The following is a 20619-nucleotide window of genomic DNA, read 5'->3' as shown; positions in this document are numbered from 1 at the left end:
CACACACACACACACACACACACACACACACACACACACACACACACATATCAGCGTGTATCCCACGCTCCGACCCACTCAGCCTTATTACAGCCACTAAGAGAACAGGTAGTGGTATTTGTATATTAATAGGCACTTAAATAATACATTTCTAAAAGGCACTTATGATATATTAATATAATTGCCGGGTAGGAAAGAGAATGAACATGAGTCCACATCCTTCTAAATTATAGAGAGACAAGAGGTTATGCATGTCAGACGCAGAGGGAGAGAGCGAATCTGTGTTTATTGCTGTGCAAAAACATACTGGCCTGGATGGGATTTCTATACACCCGTGTTTCTGAGCGTGGTGTATGCGTGCGCAGCTGCGTGTATCCACATGTGTGACTGACATTCTCGTTAGCTCAGTATCAATGGGTCACAGGGGCTAACAGACGCTGGCGGCTGAGGAGACAGACTAATTACCAGCGGGTTATTGGTTCAACTCCCGTAAGACCCATTCATGTGTCTGTGAGTGTGTGTCTGTGCCTATGTGTGTGTTTGTGATTTGTAAGGACGGTGTGAAGGTACTTGCTCTAATGTTCTCTAAGCTCATCCATTAATTAATATGATCGTGTCAGCTCGGAGAAGAAAACATCATTCTCATTTCCCCTTGCTCCCTCCTAGCTTCATTCATTGGTGTCCTTCCTATTTCTTGGTGTGCTCCTCCTCTTCCTCTCACAACATTACAGTATGTCTTATTCCTCTCCCACATCTCCTCTAGTTCCCTTTGTTTCTGTGCTTAAATGTTAAACTGCAAAGTTGCTCATAAGGGAAAAAGGAAGCAAGGCAAATGTTTTCAAACCCTGTTATCTGATGCCCTTAATAGGACCTTGCAGGCTGTCGAAGCAGAGCTCTTGGACAACATATCTTTGAAAGCTATGTTGTCCATAGCTTAGAAATAATTAATAAGCTTATGAATATGAGATACAGCTATTCTATACACAGGGGACTCTCTCTTTTATTATAGTTTCAGTGTAAATATATTTATTTTGTTCTTTTATGTTGTCTCAATATTTCTACCAGCACCTGCAGCCTTCATATGTAGTGATACTAGGATTTGCTGTTCTCTCCTTTCCCTCCTTCAAGCCCACAGTCTACAAAAAGAGTTACGATACGCTAAGATTGGTGTAATCAAATATGTGGATTTCTATGTTGCTTTCATGAAAATACCTGTATTGCTTTCTTTTGTTATTAACAGGGCAGGGATGAAAATGTGTGGAAAATGTGTTTTTTAATAGATGTGATGAGACGCAGTGATGCAGTGCACGTACAGAGTAAATATATGCAAGGCAGCGCCATATTTAAAAGATTTCACCCACTGGAACTGATCCTGGCTCAGACCCAAGATCTAGCCTGGGTGTCAGTGCTAGCAGTATGGCACCTCACATATTTAATAGAATAACAGAACACAGGAAACCAAATATCTGTCTACTGAACAGTCTGCATATTGTCACAGACGCGTTTATGAGATGCAAATGATACATAAGCAATCAGGACACATTTTGTCAAGATGTGGATATTAAGGAAAAGTGTGACAGTCTGAAAAATGTATTCCCTTCTTTGCAAAAGTTAAATAAGTAAATTCAGTCCCCGTCTTGGGTCTTGGTGGCAAATTTGAAGCAACAATAAATATTTTCGGACCCTAGCTTGCAAGAAAGACCTGAAATAGGAGAAAATTCTATTATGTCCAAGTCAAAAAAAATAACCTAATTTTACCAGCAGATCCAAAGTTCAGTATAAAGCTCTTTGAGGCTGTGTCTCATTTGCCTAAGATGTAAAAATAGTGTAATAAGTGTATAAGCAGTAAGGGTTGGTTCAAATGAGTGTATGGTTAAGCAAAAGAATATAGAGGGGAGGCTTATTTTAGTTGCTTTGATCTGCGTACGGTTGCTGCTTCCTATGGAAGCAGCTTTGCAACCCACTTTGACCCCAGAGCCACCATTCATACTGTGTCTAACTTAGGCCCTAGTCACATAGGCATAGAGACTGGATGGTTGCATAAACCTAAAAGTTTCATTTCAAATCGCAATACAAGCCACTTCACGGTGCTTTATATTGTAAGGTAAAGACCCTAAAATAATATGGAGATTGTGATTGCCTTGGTTGCTAGCAGACCGAGGTGATTGCCTGTAGTTTGCATGTAAGACACTGGCTTGACTGCAGGCAATTGCCATTTACTCTCCCAAGTACGGCAACTGGAAATGGAGACCAGGTTGTTCAACCAGCACATTTTAACTTTGACTTTGAAGGCGAACATGGTGTTTCACAACCACTTAGTAAGTAGTTGGTTAGTGCTGGCAGACACGTCAGCATCTTCCATGCAAACTACTGGCAACTGCAGCAACCTGCTAGCGACCAAAGCAGTTCCATGGAGATATTTGGTTCAGCATTGTGCGCAGTTTTACAACTAATTTCATGCTGGTAACTTCCAGCAACCACTTGGCAATCAGTTGCAGAATGGACTCTTTTCCATAACAACCAGTGGTTTCTAGGAAGTCACTGACCAGTCTCTAGGCCTGTATTGATGAGGCTTTAACATTTGGTTTCAAAGTGACTTTTAGCAACCACTTGGAACCGTTTGGGGAATACAGGTTTTTCCCTAGTGTAACGCTAAGTTATTTAAGGGACTAGTTTATGTCAATGGATGAATTTACTGACTGACGTGCAGAAGAAATAGTTCTTTATGGAGCCTAGATGGTGTGAATGATGAGACCAAAGACTGCAATGTCTTGTACCAAAAATATATTGAATAAATAGGGGAAAGGGGAAATGGAACAAAATAATTAACACAACACACAACGTAAATGTCCCATCAGTGGTTGCTATATGGTCACTGACAAGTCTCTAGGCCTGTGTGACTGAGGGTGTAATCACTTCATATCTGTTACTGTTGACGTGAGCTCTGTTTAACGCTCTGGGTTTGCTGATGTTTCTCCCTCAGGCTTCCCACATATACACGAGGAAAGGTCCCAAAACAGAGCCATACTGTCATATATAAATTACTGCTGAGGGAAATAACAATTTTCCTTGAACTAAAGTGGCTCTGCTTGAAATGGAGTTGCAGGTTTATTTATAGACTGGGAGCAATGGCTTTTTGAAATCTAGCTGGCAATTGCTTGCAGCCAGGAAACAGTCTAGCCAAATGTCTGGATTCACACTGAAGTTACTGTAATTCTGAGGTTCTAAATTTTCATGTTCCTGTGCATTTGTCTTGATACAATAGAGCCAAAATATCAAACAAGCATGGATGCCTCATATGGGCCAAAACCATGAGTTAAGTCTTTGGTTCTGTCTAATGAATGATTTTATAAATACTTCATATTTATAGCTTTCATTGTCTAGTTTAAGCTTGATGTAACCTTGTTAATATTTACAATCAGCTTTATATGTGCAGATACAGTAACTTTACCTTTGCTACCTTTGATAAAGCCTAACTATTTCCTTGTCTTCATTATTTATGTTAAGTTTAGCCTCAGATTGAATTGATAGACAGATGAAATTGAAACAGTTTCTGATGTTATTTTTTATTTATTTTTTTGTCTGTATATTCAGTGAGCTTCCACATTCTCCTCGCTCCCTGACGGCTCGCCTCAATGATTCGGACTCCCGCTCCGTTCTCCTGTCCTGGCTACGCCCTTTCGACGGGAACTCCCCTCTTCTGTACTACGTGCTGGAGCTCTCAGAGAACAGTATGTATGTGTATGTCCGTCCCTGGGCATACTTTATAGTTCCTGAACGGCGAACATCTGTTCACTCTCTGTCTACCAAGCACTGACGTGCACTCATTTACAAGAGACTGGCATATGGAGAATGGTGTTGCTGCGTAAGCGTACATGCAGATCCACTATAAACAAACTCTTATTTTCCCTGCCTCCTTTAGCCTCTCTCTCCCACTCTCTCGCTCTCTCTCTCTCCCTCTCTCTCTCTCACACCCACTCTCCAGTACAGATGTTGTAACAGCAGGCTGGCTCTCTATCAAATTATAGAGAGATAGGGAAGAGGTGTTGAGGAATAGACTGACAGGAGAAACAAAGTGGAGGGAGATTGGCTGTTGAGCCGCTCACTCCTGATGTAGGCTAAGGGGATCGGGCAGTGAATGTAACATAGACAGCCAAGCACTTGGCACATGACTCTAAAAGCTGAACTGATCCTTATTCTGATCATTTTTGTAGCGGCACCGCCAATGTGACTTAAAGCTTTGTGCTGTCACCATTAACCAGCTGCTCTGCTGCATCTATAAAAACAGAAGCATTGCCATGGGAGCGAAGAAGAAAAGTTTGGAAAATAAGAGGGAGCGATAAAGAGAAAGATGAGGAATGGAGAGAACCTGAACGTCTGGTCGATTTTAGTGACGGATGAATCCAGACAGTGAGGAATGGATTAGAGTTTTCTGCACACTGATTATCCACTCTCTCTGTTATATATTAGATTTTTTTGTTGTTGTTGTATTGTAGTAAATGGGCCACTGTAACTACAATGTGTTTTCATGTCAGACAATGGCTCTAATACCCTGGGCGTGCTTAAAATGGCACATGCACGCTATCAGTCTCGCTTGCACAGATACATGTGGCTGGGGTGATAATAGAGATAATAGTGCATCTGTCTGTGGTATCTTCAGCAGGAAGACTGAGAGATAAGCTGGCAACAATATGAAGCAGCATCTGCGCTTTTTTATTAATCCTTCTCTTCCTTTCCTTCTTGTTGCATCATATGCTACTTCTCTCCTTTATAATTCTCTCCAGCTTACCCCCTGTTTTCTTTACTTTGCCTCTTATCTGTTTCTCCCCTCTTTCCATTTGATTTATAGTTCCTGAGTGTCCCTGTGTCTCTGTTTGTCCTGCCTGCGCCAGATATTATCGGCCTTTAATCTCTGTGTCTTGTCTCTAGACTCGCCATGGAAGGTCTACCTATCAGAGGTTGATCCTGCAGTGACCAAGGTATCAGTGGGCGGGCTCACACCTGCCAGAACCTACCAGTTTAGACTCTGTGCTGTCAATCAAGTGGGCAGGGGTCAGTACAGCGCCGAGACGCAGAGGTAAGAGCGACTAATGTACATTTAGAGACGGAGCGAGGTGTCCGAGTAACACACTTACTACTCCTGGCTTTATTAAACATGCGTTACATACGTTGTGACCCCAAACAAGTATTTCACCGATGTTTTCTAAAAAGCACAAGACCATTTTTTGTGCAGAACATGCAATTATTTGTGTAAAAAAATATCATTTCATGTCTGTGTAATAGACACTGATCACGCTACTTTACAAAAGCTGAGAATGAATAAAATGCAACCTTTCAAAAGACATAGTGCCTGCATCCCCACGGTCTAGTTTGTGTATCTAAGAATTTGTGAGTTACATTGTGGGTGAACATGAGTGGGAACATGGGACTCGAAATGAGGATGAAACAGGGATAACAAGGCGTGGATGAAGAGAGCATCCCTTTTTGTTTAGAATCCATTTTCTTTGCAATGAGCAATTTATATTCATCACATTCATGCTGTAGATATCCAAGTTTGTGTGTGGTTGTGTGTGTGTTTGTGTGTCTTCATCACTTTCTATTGCACATATTGAACTAAGGGGTAAAATGATTAAATAAGCTGCTATTTGTATGTGTGTGCATGAAAGGTGTGATTTAGAATGAAAAACAAATAGAGGGCTGCGCAGATTTATGGTGTTTGCTTGTGCACGCATGTGTGTGTCTGTGTGTGTTTGCATGTTTATCCCAAGGGAAAACGCTAATGGGGGTAATTATGATGCCTTAGCACTGGTGCACTGTATACAGTGAAACAGGGTTAGTGGAGGTGTGGCAGGCCTCTTAAGGATTTTGCCTCTAACTGCGCAGATATACCAAGTCTCTAAGTCATGCACATAATACAACAGATGCAATGCTGCATTATGAAGTAGGCAAACACATACGCATGCAAACATGGTTTTGTCTTACTGAAGAGACTGACCACAGACAGATGCCAGTTGTTGTTCTGCCAAATACACTCGGCAGTCACAGCAGCTATGAGCGCTGCCATCGCACATCCACAAACCTCAGACAAGTATGCTTTCACTTTGCCTCTTTTCAGCTCGATGTTCTTCTCTTATCTCTGCTCCTCTTCCAATCTTTTCTTCCTGTGGTTTCCTTTTTTTCAAACTCTTGCTCAGTAAATTCTCCTGTTGTGCTTGTTTGTCATTACTCGTCTTCTTCCTGTTTCTCTCTTCCTTCTTTTCTCCTTTCTGCTTCCTAGTCTTTAGTCCAGAGTTGGTTGTTAGAGGGTCCGGTCAATAGATTGGAGTCTCCCTAAGTGAAATTCTGGCATTAAGACAAGTTATCTTTGCTCAGTGTATCAGAGCAGATGGCTGCATCTCGTCCTCGTTGTTCATCTCATACGTACACACACACTTTCCTTTTCATCTGCTTGACTCACTGGTTCACTGGGATAAGACGCACACAGTCAGAGATGCCAAGGTGTGTGATGAACATAACACACAGTTAGGCATAGCACAATGTCCTGCAGGAGCACTGAGCACCCAAGCAGAAGCATGACAAAGAGCAGTAATGTGGACAGAGTGAGCGATAAAGATCGGGTAAAGAAATCGCTCGTAATATCGATGACAGAAAAGCCCTAATTAAAATTTGAACTTCAAGCTGCTTCTGCTGTCTCTCATTTTGTTTGCGTCTTTTTGATTACAGTCTTTATCAGAACAGCATCAAGTCGTAAATATTTTTTGTTTCTTTCTCTCAGTCTTGCCTCGTCATTACATTGCTTTTCTTTTCTTTTAAATTTCCCTTATCAAGAGTACTGTAGCGACGGGGTGTAGTGTGAGAGAAACTAAAAGTATAGGAATGAAGCTGATCAAAGCTGAAAAACATTACCTCTGAATGAAAAATACTCTTGAAGATTCCTAATTATGCAATCTGGAGTGTAACACATGCGCAGACTTATTCATGCATGACCTGCACTCACATCATTACCATCTTTAAAGAGGAAGCATTAGCAGAGGAAAGACAGATTATACATAAATGCCTGGAACTCCAGGCATCATCAGCACTTTAAAGCATCTTATTTCAGTTCATTTTGCCTTCACTCCTTTTTTTTAGTCAGAACCAAAAGACATCAGACTTGGGTGTGTGATAAAATGCTTTCCTCTGTCCCATTCTTGTTTGTCACGCATACGGATTATGCTTTTGGAGCTTCAGGAAGAAATGAAGACATATAGATCGACATTTTAACTTATTGTATGGAAGACAGCAGAAATGGTTCAGGCTTTTTCTTCAGGCAAATCTATGTAACAGGAAAATGTAACAGGAATGCACTAAAGGCTGAAGAAGGTTTAACGTGGGCTGGTAACAGTGATCTCAGTGGTTGATATCTGATTTCAATCAGCCTCAACTCCTTAACAATTGGTGCACTTTTATCACTATTTCTTCTCATAGTTTGCAAGACTGTTGTTGTGACCATTCTTAGACATGTGCTTGCAAACATCTTTCCAGAAACAGGTAAAAAACAAAATCCAGGTTAAATCTGAATTGAAATACCTTACAATAACAAATGTCATGTCATATACCCTTTTAAAAAAATCCCAAATAGCAAAGTAAAGTGTAACATCAGAGGCTAATTGAATATGCAAGATCAATATGGTAGATGTGAAAAAAACGCTGTATTATATATAAATTCTAACAGCCAGTGCAAGGTGAAGAGAAACTGAAGCACAGTAGGAGATAAAGTTCTTTGGTTTTATCTAAGAGAACTGCTTTAGTATTTGGATGTCTGTCTTGAACTTCACTAAACACTAAAAACTGTTTCTTTTTTTCACTCTTTGTTAGAATAACTACATAATTAACCTTGAATATAAGAGGTCAGCCTTTATTTCCATAGAGCTTAATAGGTCAGTATTGCTGCTGTGGCCTTCAGATGGTGTGAGTTTTGTGACTGCTAACAAGAGGTTAAAATGAAAAAGTGAGGACCACAAAGTGCTAAAAGCAGCTAGTTACAGGAGTATTTGATGTTTTATGCCTTCATTTCTTTATCTTCAGCTTGACCTTCAGATATATTTATAATATTTTTCCCCCATGATTGATGTTAGACACACACTTTAGACATTACGGACTCTATCATGCTGGCTTTGACCATCATTTTGCACCTAAAACTATCCTAGTAGGTAATGATAGTTCATGAGCATCTGCAAAGTAATGAGGCTGAACTGCTCAGTATGACATGTCACATAACTTAGGGTTGCACGAAAAAGTAATTAATGATTAAGTAATGAGCAATGAATGAGGAGTTAGTAGTCTGTACCACTTAGCGGCTGGATCAGAGTCAATCAGGAGGAGCCACTCATGGAGAAAATCTTTTCCTCGGTGTCACAGAGCTAAATTATGAACTAATTATTCATTAATAAAGTGTCTCCTCTGTTCACTGGTGTTTTATCATAATGTTCTAAACTGTACATTCTTCAGTTCGGAATTACGGGAGAATTGCTCGTTAATATTCCTTTAATTATCAAATCATTAGTGAATCGTTTCTCAGAACTACTCCGCGTGTTTATGTGTTTCTGCAACTTTCACTTCTGGCCTGGCCTGAATATTTGTTTACAAGAACCTGAGGCTAAAACGTTTTTTAGCATCACAGGGCGACAAATCCAGAAAACTCTTTCAGCATATTCTAATTAAAGCCATCTGGGAGGGAGTCGGACTCTCGCACGTCCTCTGGGCCCCTCTGTTTTCAGGCTTCAAGAGAATCCAGCCCGTGATGAGAAACTTTGGCCAGCGGCATTTTTTTAGTTAGTTGAGCACAAAGTGAGGATGAGCGCTAACGTTAAAGCGGCGTATGACTGAATGCTGTCACTAACTGCCTGAAGAAGGCAGTGTTAAATAATCCTTTGGCTTTTGATCCAGTCAGTAGTCTACCTCCCCACATCCTGTTGTCTTTTTAATATTCTTGCATATATTTTTTAAAACAGTTTGTCTTTTAAGGTCTGCTCTGCACCATTGAAAGAGCATCTGCTGCCACATTAGATTTATTTTGAAGCATTATTGCTGGTATAGAGTAAAAATGGTGCCATTGATCAGAACATAATATGAAATGACAAGCATAAAACACATATGCAGTAGCAAATGTGAGCCGTAGCTGGCGTTGATTCATTGTGAGAATACGCAGAAGTATCTCTGTTTCCCTGACTGAGTCTCTTTAGTGCATCACCCTTCACCATTTTTAACCTCCAGCAATGCAGCACAACATTTAAAGGAGACAAGAATTAAAGTGTCAAACAAGACAAAAATAAGCTAATCTATTCAGCAGCTTTGCACCCAGTCGTGTGATACCTGGTTTCTCTCTTTGGATTTCCGCTGCTCTCTGTTTAATAGCACTCCTTTTCACTCCTGGCCGATCAAGTTGGAATGGGGCCACGCTCAACATCCCAGTAACACCATTAAATTTAAGCGCGAGCATGTATTTAAAGAGAAAGCCAGCAGGCATTAAACTGCGGAGAATGACACAGATAGAAACTTTTCCTAATTCCCACTGCAAAGGGACTCTCAAAATGCCCCCCGTCACTCTCTCTCCTCCTCCTCCTTCACTCACACATGTCCTCCAGAAGATGTCTCCCCCCCCCTCCCCCCCACACACACACACTTTTTTCATAGCGATGAGGGACACGGAAACTGTGTCACACTGTGTTAAGTTTGGGATTTCATTTGTTCACTTGCAGCGCATATATGCATGAGTGTTTCATAGATGTGTTGTTGTGCACGAGCGCGTTGGATGGGGGTAACAAACAGTAATGTATACTGCATTTAATCTCCTGTGTGAGGTTGATGTCCTCACGATGAACCCGCTCCGTGAAATATTTACTTTTAATGGCTGGACGGGAATTAAGGCAGTTCACGGGAAGTTTCTGCCATCGAGGGAAAGTGTGTCAGTGTGCGTTTGTGTGTTTTATCTGCAATCAAACCGTGATTGAGTGGCTCTGTTCAGTACAGTACGGGTGTGCGGCTTGTTTGTATAGCGTGAGTTCATGGATGTGTATTAATGTGCACCATCAATTTCAGTCAAAAGCTGTGGCGTAGTTGTGGATTATATATATTCTCCATTTCCAGACAGCTACCCTAATGCCCATCTCATTCACACAAGGCCCATTAGCCTATAAGTGTGTGTGTGTGTGTGTGTGTGTGTGTGTGTGTCTGTGTGTGTGAAGGTGTATGTCCCTACAGCACCTGGTGTCTGACAGTGCCTAACCTAATGGAAGTAAAGCACAGCTGTAAAACCACTGGCCTGTGCTATATATCCGCCTGTGCAAGTCTCTAGCTAACAGCTTTCACACCCCTGCTTTCACACAAACACACACGCTTATAGATGTGAACACACATTTATCGACGCATACTGATTCACAGACACACAAATACAGACAGCCATACCACAGCTAATGGTTTGATAGCTTATAGAGAATCATTCAGAGTGAGATTGTGGGGCACGGAGGGGAAAGGGAGGAAGGGGGAGGCTGGAGGGGGATGGTAATGTAAATCTCCAGACATAATCCACGGAAGGGGAAAAGACCATCGGATGTAGCAGTCTGTCTTAAGCTGGGAGAAATTTGTTTGGAGTGTTTGTATGTGCGTGTGTGAACACATATGGCTCTGATTATGTTTGCTGAGCTGCTTACTGTAAAGCCAGAGGCTGACCAGCTCAGCCCTGTGTGCTTTACTAGCCGCGAGAGAGCCGGGAGCTTTAATCACGGGGGTGGGGTGGGGGTGATTGGAGAGTAGAAGAGGGAAGGAGATGAGTAAAAGATAGAAGTACAGAATAATTGAGGCCAAAGGACATGATGGATGAAAGGTGAGAGTTTGCAGATGGGAAGAAAAAAACAGAGAAGTAGTTCAAAATGTCAAAGTAAAGATGGGAAAAAGGTTTGGAGAGACAGAAGAGGGCAAAGGGAGAGCGGGATCACAGTGGCTCGCTGGAAATAAAAAGACAAGCTCTTTGCTCATTCTCTAGTAATAGTGATTTAAGTATCTTTTGCTGTCACACTGTGTAGCTCGTCTGCTCGGGGGATTGTGGTTGGGTTGAGGGTGAAATAGACGCTATCCAGACAAGAGCGTTTGAATACAAATTCAACTAAAGTAGGAAGATCTGAAAGTTAAAATGGGAGGAATAAAACAGAATATAAACAACCGGACTGCAAGACGCAGGCAGAAAATGCATGTTTGTTTCTTTAAGTTGCCGAACAAAAACAAAACAAAAAACACGACAGCAACTCAACTTGTACGGAGTTCATGAAAACTGTGTTTTAAGCACCCAGTCTCAGCTCAATCATTCCCAGGAGAAATCCTCTGGTGCGCTGGAAGTGATGCGTTAAGCGTTCCCAGCAGCAGCAGCAGCGCTGGCTGTTTTTAAATGAACAATATAGCAAGAGATGAAAAACAAATGTATTAAAGGAAATTGGAAGATACACCAGGAGACAAGCAATGAGAAAGCTGAGTGCAGAATTCAATAAGAATTCATCAGAGCTGCTTAAACTGCGAGATGATTTTCTGGAATAAGTTGCAGCTCCGTCCCGTGTATCTCCACTGACAAACACCGTCACTGATTTGGAGGCACACTGACCTCCTCGACTATAAAAGATGAAGATATTTAGGAAACAGTGTTGCTAAAAAAATTTTTTATTAGCCTGCTCGCCTAATAAAGTGTTCCTCTGCAGACGGTATGATAAGTGATTGCTTGGACGCCCTGTGATAACGATAAACGCTGCGCCTACACTTCTACGGCGACACTGATATTCTCATTACGCGATGTCTAATAAACTCGATTCATAATAATTTTTCTGTGTCCCTCTCTCTCTTTCTCTCTGTCTGTGTGCGTTAGGCTCATGCTAAGAGAGGAGGCACCCAGCGCTCCTCCGAAAAATATTGTGGCCAGTGGGCGCACAAACCAGTCCATAATGGTCCAGTGGCAGCCTCCACCAGAGCCCCAGCTTAATGGCGTCCTCAGAGGATATGTACTCAGGTAAACACACACAGAAACATGCGCGTGTTTGGGTGTTGTTGTGCAGTGTAGGGATAGTGAAAGTAACAGAAAGAACTGGTACACTGCACATGTGACTTAGCGAGTGGGCCCGTACATTTGTTCCCTTCTTGGGTGCAGCAGAAAGTGTCACTGGGATTTCTGCAAAACTTGGTGGTCCTGTGAGTTTGGTGCAGTTTGTGCATGAACTGCCGACTCGTTAGGGCTCCTCTCTGTCAGAACTTGCATTATTTGTGCTGCTACATAATCCTTGTTTCCTACCAGCTTCATTTAAAAGAAAATAAACTTTGTAAAAGCACAGATTTTAGGGATTCTCTGTACTTTGTTTTTACTTGCATTTTATACTCCTGGAGATTTTAGTGAAAATTTGCACACAATGATCGCTTAATGAGTCATCAACAAAACTGTGCTCAAGGTCAAGGTCACATTCGTCGTTGTACAGAACATAATTGTAGTCCGGATGAGCTGCTGCGTCACAAACATTCTGGTTACATTGTGTTCTAGATGAGGCCTTTTTTTTATCTCTCTCAGAATAGGACAACAGTGGTTGCTGTAGTATAAGGTCATAAAAATGTAAAGTTTTTTCATAGCATGTTCATGATTGACTGTTTTTGCTTATTCACAATACGACAGCTCTCTTTCGCCCAAATAATGGCTGCTTCATGTTTCTTACTGATAATAAGCAAAATAATGCTGAACAAGTTGAATAGCTTATATATAAACCCCAGAAAATTCTTTGCTAAACTTTTGTTCAGCTAGTTTCACCTTAACATTGAGGATTTTCTAAGTGGTATTCAGCGCAGAGCCAAATGGGTGGAACTTGACCTCATCCAGCTCCATCCTTCTGTACCTACATGCACCACCGTCCTCATTAATGCAAGTCTGGACCTACTCAGGCTCCACTCACTGGCTATTAGCATTAATGCAAGCCCTTTGTCACACAGTACTTTAACCTAATGGAGAAAAGCTGTTGACATATTAAGGTCGGTCACTTCCATGGGACTGTAGACGCTGGCATGGCTAAGGTGACTTTTTTTTGTAGTATTTTTCACAATACCACCAAATTGCACCCTGCTGAACACACTCTGTGAGCATGTTTGGCTCATAGGAGAGGGGGTTCGTTTAGAGCTCTGTGCCTGAAAGCTTTGGGTGAAGTCAGGTGAAGTGGGAAAGTCAGGTTATTCTGCAGCTTTCAATTTCACTTGGAGCTGGACAAAATCAGTCAGGTACCTCTATTCTATTAGATTTCTGCCACTAGTTAATCATTAGTGATACTTGTAGTTTTATAGTGTGTTGTGCTTAAGTCAAGAACTAATACCTATTCCTTTCTGTCATTGTTTGTTTGTGTGAGTGTGTCTGATAGACAGACACAGGAGAGCTGTCTTTACAGACACACCTGCCGCCCTTTAGTCCTCCATCCCTCCTTTTTGATGTTTACCCAAAGTGTGATACAAAGTGTGTGTAATCAAGCCGTCATCAGCTGCCTAAAACAAATTTGCATGTAATTGCAGTAGAAGTTATCTAGTCTTTATCCTCCTTCACTGTGTTATCTGCATCCACTTCAGAAAATCAGTAGAAAATGGAATCGCACACGTACGTTCCCACTATATCATTTCCACTTTATAGGACAGAGCTCCCACCTCCTTCCCTCCCATTTGGATCTCCTTCCTCCTTGTTGTGTCAGCTGGCAGATCCTCACTCTCTTTCTCCTTGTTTCCAACATCATTCCCTCCCCCTCCTTCTCCTCCTCCTTCTCTCCCAGTGTGAGTGTCATTGTATCAGGTGGAGAGAGGGGGTCTATCTCCTCTCCGCTGTGAAGATCCCCCGTCGGCCTCCAGCGCCCCCTCACTTTGTGTCTGTGTATTTGTGTATATGAGCATGTTACGTGTGTGTATACAGCATGTATTTGTGACAGAGCGCTGACTCAGCCGGTGAATCGTAGGAATATCCTGTTACAGTGAATAGGCTTCATATTAAAACGCTGACATGGGGATTATTACTCCATTCAGCTCCATCAGATATGTACAGTACCAAAGTGGTATTACACCTCCCTGTCTGGTTGGGTCATATATCCTTTTAAGTGGACGTTTATATCACATATACTAAAGCAAAGGCCTTGGAGGTGCACTATTCAGGGATGTCTACCCAACATTGGAGATTTTTAATCTTTAAGAAGCTGTAGAAGGACTTCACATTAACAGAAAATTGTTAATCATAGTTTAAGTTTAAATGTACACTAAATAGCTTATTTCCATTTATTTGAACATGCGTATCAGAAAGTCCAGTATTAGAGATGGGAAATAACCAGATACCCCATGATACATGTTACAGTATCCCACTACTTAAATCATGATACAACATTATTGAAATTTGAAACGTAACATTTATTGCACATAATAATAATCAGTTTTCCAACTGCAAATAATATCCCCACAGTTAAAAATGATCTCTGTTTTACCAAATGAAATAAAGTTCTCTCACTTCATTTGTTTTTTTGTTGTTTTATAAATTTTGGTTACAAAATGGGATTTGGAAGCAAACCAACGCTGTCATTAAAACATGTCTTAAATGTTCAGATAAGATGTCTGCAGTCAGTATGTGGCTGAATGGGGTCAAGGTGGAAATTGCATGCCATCTCTTTGTGATAATACGGTGATTAACTGTATACGTCAGCAGAAACTCTAAAATCTGTTGCTGTCTATACATGCACAAAAATTCACATTAACTAGCAGGATTTCTTTGTATAGGAGTATAATCAGAAGACAACCAGTCGAGTTCAGTCTCCTATTGCAAATCATGCCACATGCCACCGATGAGTTATGCTAACTCATCAAACGCAATCAAAAGTTGTCTCTGCCTCTGCATGCAGAAACTACCCGAACGTGAAAAGGAGTCAGTGCAGTGACCGGATAACCATGATCTTCTGTGGGGTTTTTTTTTTTTCCTAAGTCATACGGAAGTTGCTGTCCTGTTTTTACTCTAGCGTGACGCAGCTATATTGGGTTGAGCTGGTTTGGGAGGTAGCTAACTGTGACCAGTGTTTGTTGGTTTTCTCTGGATGGTAAACCTTTGAGATTTCTTGAAAATATTACATTATATCATAAATAAGTAATAATGTAAAATATTAATGTAAAGTATTTTCTGGTTGAAGATTATGTTTTTTGTTCTACATTTGATGTTTTTACATTAATCTATTGCATACTTTACTCCCTATGTGGTCACACTTACTGGGACAGGAATGTACTGTATAGCCTTTTTGTGTGAGTTAGACTCATACCATTTACTTTACTTTCCTAACGTGTTTTTTTGCAAAACAACATATTGAAATGTGTGCGTGCGTCTGTGTGTGTATGTGTGTAGGTACCGTCTGGCAGGGCTGCCAGGAGACTACCAGGAGAAGAACATCAGCAGCCCAGAGACCAACTACTGTCTGCTGAAAGATCTGATCATCTGGACGCAGTACCAGATCCAGGTGGCCGCCTACACAGGAGCAGGCCTGGGTGTCTACAGCAGTCCTGTCACTGAGTACACACTGCAGGGAGGTAAGTATACACACACTTTTATTTCTCAAAGCAAATATACCAAGTCGTTCTGAGAGGTTTTTAATCACTGCTCCATATGCACGCTGCTAAATATAAAATACTGTGACACTGTTGAGTTAGTAACCCAAGAAGAACTCTTCCTTGGTCCGTGAATCTTTAAATACGGGCCGGAAAAGACTTCACATCAGAGCAATCACACATTATGAGCGTTGACTTATGAGCAGACTTTATGTATTATGTAATACAGGGGACAACGAGGGATTCACATGTTCACTTTCTATGTGAATTAAATGCAACGCCTGCAAATGAAGTGTTAAGGAAGCTATTCCTGAGAGACTGACTGTTGAAACTTGACATGCAAACATGAGCATTATCTGACCAAAGCTGAATAAATCATGCATTGTAATATGGCATTAAGCAAACAACATATTAGCATATAAACAGTATCCAAAATACAACGAAGCCTTAAATGTTCAGTTTGTTTTCACAATAACACAACTATAGAGATAAAAAAAGGACTATAGTTTTATAGCTAAGCTGACAGTAAAGGTCCATTTGTATTTTTCAGTTTCCCTCGTATTGTGGCAGTGAGTATATATACTTACATCCTCATCTGTTTAATGTTTTTGGGTGGGGATCAGACGACTGAGATCAGTTACCAGCACCCGCAACGAAGTTTCTCCATAACCTGACAAGCTTCACTCTCACTTAGAGGGGTGTCGTTTGATGCGGTTCAGACTTGTTGTGCCTGAGGCATTTCCTCGCAGGCATACCAACTTCACTCGACTGGGAGGAGACCCTAGGGGCGACCCAGGACATGCTGGAGGGACTACATCTCCCATCTGGCCAACGAGCACATTGAGATGAACTGGGGGGAATTCATGGGGAAAGAGTTTCTGTATTGCTCTATAAATATAAAACATGGCATATAATACATTTAATAAATATGGCTGGAAAGAGCAACACGCTTTGAAGTCTCTCAACATAAATAAAGGAAGAGTATGAAATGAGGAAGAATGTAAGTGAAGACTGTAAAGTGAGATGAGAGGAAGTGGTTGTTGGGGTAAATCTCCTTTAAACGCGTGTTCGTCTTTTCCTGGCTTTTATTTCAACAGTATATTATCTGTATTAAACATGGGCCAAACACACACACACACATGCACGCTCGCACATAAAACTCAGAGTCATTATTACAAGAGTTCGGGACAGGTTTATAGACTCAGGAAAGGGAGTTAGGCTCATTAATTATTCTAATGTGGTTTAATGGGAGTGGCTGCGATGGATTCGACATTTTCTCTCTCTCAGTGTCTCTGAAAGGATGAAGCTAAACTCTGTGTTAGACTCTGATAACATTGCTCTCTCTCTCACAAGCAGCCTTACACGCATACTAAGATTCACCCAAAGGGAAGAGTTTAGTGTTTTATCTGAAGCTGTGAGCTGCAAGGGGTTAGAAGCCAGTCCCCAGGAGCACAATCAGCATGGCAGGGAGGGAGAGAGCATCTTTAACATCAATTAATCTTCTGTCTCCCTCAAACTTTTCTCATTCTTTGTTCCCCCTCCTTGCAACATCACCAGCAACACCATTTTTCACTAGTTTTTGTTTTGGTCTCTTTCCACCCACTTTGTGTTTGTGCGCGTGGGTGCGCGTGTTTCATCTGGCCACTTCAGCTCAAATGTAAAATGTAAAGGGCATTCCCATCATGCAACAGTACATTATCACTCTGTGGCTCTCTAGCATCAGCATAAACCCCTTACTGTGTAATCACCATAACATGTGCCCACAGACACTCGCGCACACGCACACACAACTGCACTCAGGAACGGGCGCACACGCTCGCATGCACACAAATCTCACTGTCACCCCTTTTTCTCTCTGTTCCTGGCTTTGATGTTTATTCACTCTGCTCCCCACCCTCCATCCAAATGACCAACTGTTTTAATAGAGTTCACATAACATAGATAAATAAATAAATAAATAAAGATCTACGTGCAGAGAACCATTCACACACGGACACAAAAGAAAGGGGAAAGAAGAAAAAATAAACAGCACAGGCGGTGTTGGGTGATGCAAAATGCATTCAGCTTGTGAGAACCAAACATGTTCTGCGCTTGTTTGCAGTATTTACCTCCTGCCAGCCTTCTTTTTTCCATCTTGAACAAATAAGCTACATTTCATATGAAAAACTGCTGCTGTATACACAGTATTTTCCACAGCTTCTATCTTATCGCGTTGCACTCTTTATTCTCCGACTCACTCTTAGGCGGCTGATGAATGCCTCGACCGAGCTCGTGCGTGTTTCAGATTCTGTCATTTGAAATCGTCACCATCTTGCTTTCATTTGAATGCACAGAACATTTTTAAACGTGTATTCAAACTTAAACACAGATGGATCAAATTTATTTAACATTGTCAGCAACATGGACGGTTGCAGGCTTTTTTTCTGCTCTTTAAGAGATAAATAATACATAGTAATGTGACAAATAAATGCTATAAATACTTCATGGATGAACGCATATGTATACGTAAGATAAATGTGAGCTCGAGTGATTTAACACCCGTCACTGCTGCTTCTTTTTGCTGAACACAGTGCTGGTGCAGAGCCTTTTAAGACCTAGTCCTCATTTCGACAGGTTCAGATAGATTATTTCATAACCTTGCTAGCAGAAGTTGGGGCCATTTCAAGGGAAAGAAAATCATGCCAGTTAGAATCTGTAGGCTGCAAATCACTGGAGAAGTTCCCACAGTCACTGACGTGGTTCTGACTCTGGGCCCAGCAATTTTGCGGTGCCGTGCTGGTGTCAGCTTTTTGGCGCCAGCGTCGTTTTTTTTTTGGTGGAAATGCATTCAACCAGTTCTAGTTTGGGAGCTGCGTCAGTGGAGAAAGGGGTAAAGGGGACTGCTGCCGTGGCTCTGAAGGCAGATTTCCAAAGCTTTAAAAAATTGCCCTATTGATGTTATGTCATCAAGGCTTAACACACTTAACAAAAAGTTCAAGCTTTGTGGCCTGAAAGAAAGAGCCACTTAAAAAAGAGAGGAAGAGTTCTTCAAATTAAAGGTGTTTTGTGACACTGAGTCATAGGAGGGCCTTTTGTCTGTTAAATATTAATATAGATCAAGCGTCTTGTTTCCTTAATCAACTCAGTTCTGTTTTTAATCAGTAAATCATGCCGTAATGGGCAGTTCATGGCTGAAAGGGCTGCTGGGTTAGTACAATGGGTGTTACGTTGATACTGTGAGCTAGCAAATCCAGTGAGTCATCCTTTTTCACAGTCAGCCGGTAATGCATCAACACCCTAATCTCATTCAGTCAATCCTATAAGGTAACAACAATCAGGGAACCCCATCAGCTCTGGGGAACGTCGGCCCATTTTTCGTGGCTTTCCTTGTAGCCAGCAGATATCCAGGCCAACACTTCCTGTGTGTTTGCCAGTCGTTGTTTACTAATGCAGATGCATTTAAAGGGGGAATAAAAAAGAAAATCATCACCTACGTCATGGTCCCCAAAATCTTGTCACTTTGCCTGCAGAGTTGACATGTTCATATAGAGATTAATAAGTTACTAATATGCAAAATACAATAGATTAGTGGAGCTTTTCAGACAATACGTTCATTTTAAGCAAAGAACAAAGGGATAGGTTTGCCATTTTATTTTGCAAGCTTAGCAGTTATTTCTTTTAATTAAATGAGCAGAGCCTCCACATAAATCATTGAACTGTGGTGCGGGTTCATATTTTTACAGCTACCACTTATTTAAAAAGAAAAAGCAAAACAAAAAAGAACAGTTCTGCAGCTTGGGCCTACAAGTCTTAATAATGTTTTTTTCACTATATAAATACACAACCTTCCTCTTGGTGAACCTGTTGCAGTTAAGCATCCTTGTTTTTGTCTCTGCCTTCAGTTCCCACAGCACCTCCGCAGGAAGTCCAAGTTGTTGCTATAAATTCAACTACTATCCAATTCACTTGGAACCCTCCACCTCAGCAATTCATTAATGGCATCAACCAGGGGTACAAGGTAAGTCTCTGAATATGCTTCACTGCTTATTCTTTTTTCTTACATTTTAAGTCAGTTTTTGATGTGTTGACAAATTTCTTTAAAATGAAATATTTCATAAAATATTTGAAGGACCAAATAACTCTTTTAAATGTCCAATGTCATCCTCTATCTTTACGTTTTGTTTCTACACAAACTGAAGTTTGCCCATGACTGACTTTGACCTGACTCTCAAAAACAGAATGAAGAAAAACAGATTACTCAATATTTTATTCACTATTTTAATAATTGAAGTTTGGAAAAGAAATGGAGTTCAGCTCAGAGGTCATGTCCTTCTCTCTGCTCCTGTGTTCTTGTTTACTCCAAGTCGTAATCCAAGTCAAGCGCGGGGTCGATTCCAAGAAGAAGAAAATTACTGATGGAGCAAAAAATAAAAGAAGGGATTAAAAAAGGGGAAATATTAGTGGATGCCAAGAAAATATGGAGAGAGAGAGAAGATCATAATAATAATGGTAATAAAGAAGCAGGGAAATGGGGACGTGTGAGAGAAAATGACTGAATATCGTGAGGGATCTTTATGTAGTTCTGGTCGGCAATTTATTTTTCACTTCATTGTAGCAGCCAACCCCTAAGGAACTGATTAAGATGACAAAGAAAACACATCATTGTAGCTTTGCGTCACTGGGTCTGTTTTAGAGTGGGAATATTGGTTGATAAATACTATATGGCTTTCCATCTTTTGGATGTGACTCTCTGATGTTGCCACTGCAGCCTGTGAGTGCTGCCGTGCACGTGGGTGTGCATCTTTGGGTGTGTTGTGCTGCTCAGAGGGGCAGTTGATAATGATATTAATTAAAAGAGGATATGAAGCAAAGCCTCATCTCATTTCACCCCCACCCTAACCCCCACAGATCACTGACTATATACAATGCCCTTAATAATGTAGCTCAAAACTCTCGGCCAGATAAAGAACCAGACACTTCTAATGAGTTTCATGTCTTTTATTTACTTGTCCTTGAAAGTATCTTCACTCA

The 20619-nt window shown here is 41.1% G+C and overlaps 1 protein-coding gene across 1 annotated transcript in view; it reads left to right on the top strand.

Annotated features, from left to right (window-relative positions):
• Positions 1-20619, top strand: part of LOC102198766 (protein sidekick-1-like) — a 173933-nt gene that overhangs the window by 96557 nt on the left and 56757 nt on the right. The window contains exons 12-16 of the mRNA XM_005750208.2: positions 3595-3731; positions 4930-5077; positions 11891-12031; positions 15410-15591; positions 19491-19606. Of these exons, the coding sequence (XP_005750265.1) occupies positions 3595-3731; positions 4930-5077; positions 11891-12031; positions 15410-15591; positions 19491-19606 (724 nt within the window). The remainder of the gene's footprint in view (positions 1-3594; positions 3732-4929; positions 5078-11890; positions 12032-15409; positions 15592-19490; positions 19607-20619) is intronic.

Source organism: Pundamilia nyererei, unplaced genomic scaffold (genome assembly GCF_000239375.1).
Source record: "Pundamilia nyererei isolate P.nyererei 1_Seehausen unplaced genomic scaffold, PunNye1.0 scaffold00265, whole genome shotgun sequence".
Taxonomy (NCBI): Eukaryota; Metazoa; Chordata; class Actinopteri; order Cichliformes; family Cichlidae; genus Pundamilia; species Pundamilia nyererei.
The sequence above is the reverse complement of the archived record's forward strand: the minus strand, read 5'-3'. Positions and strand labels throughout refer to the sequence as shown.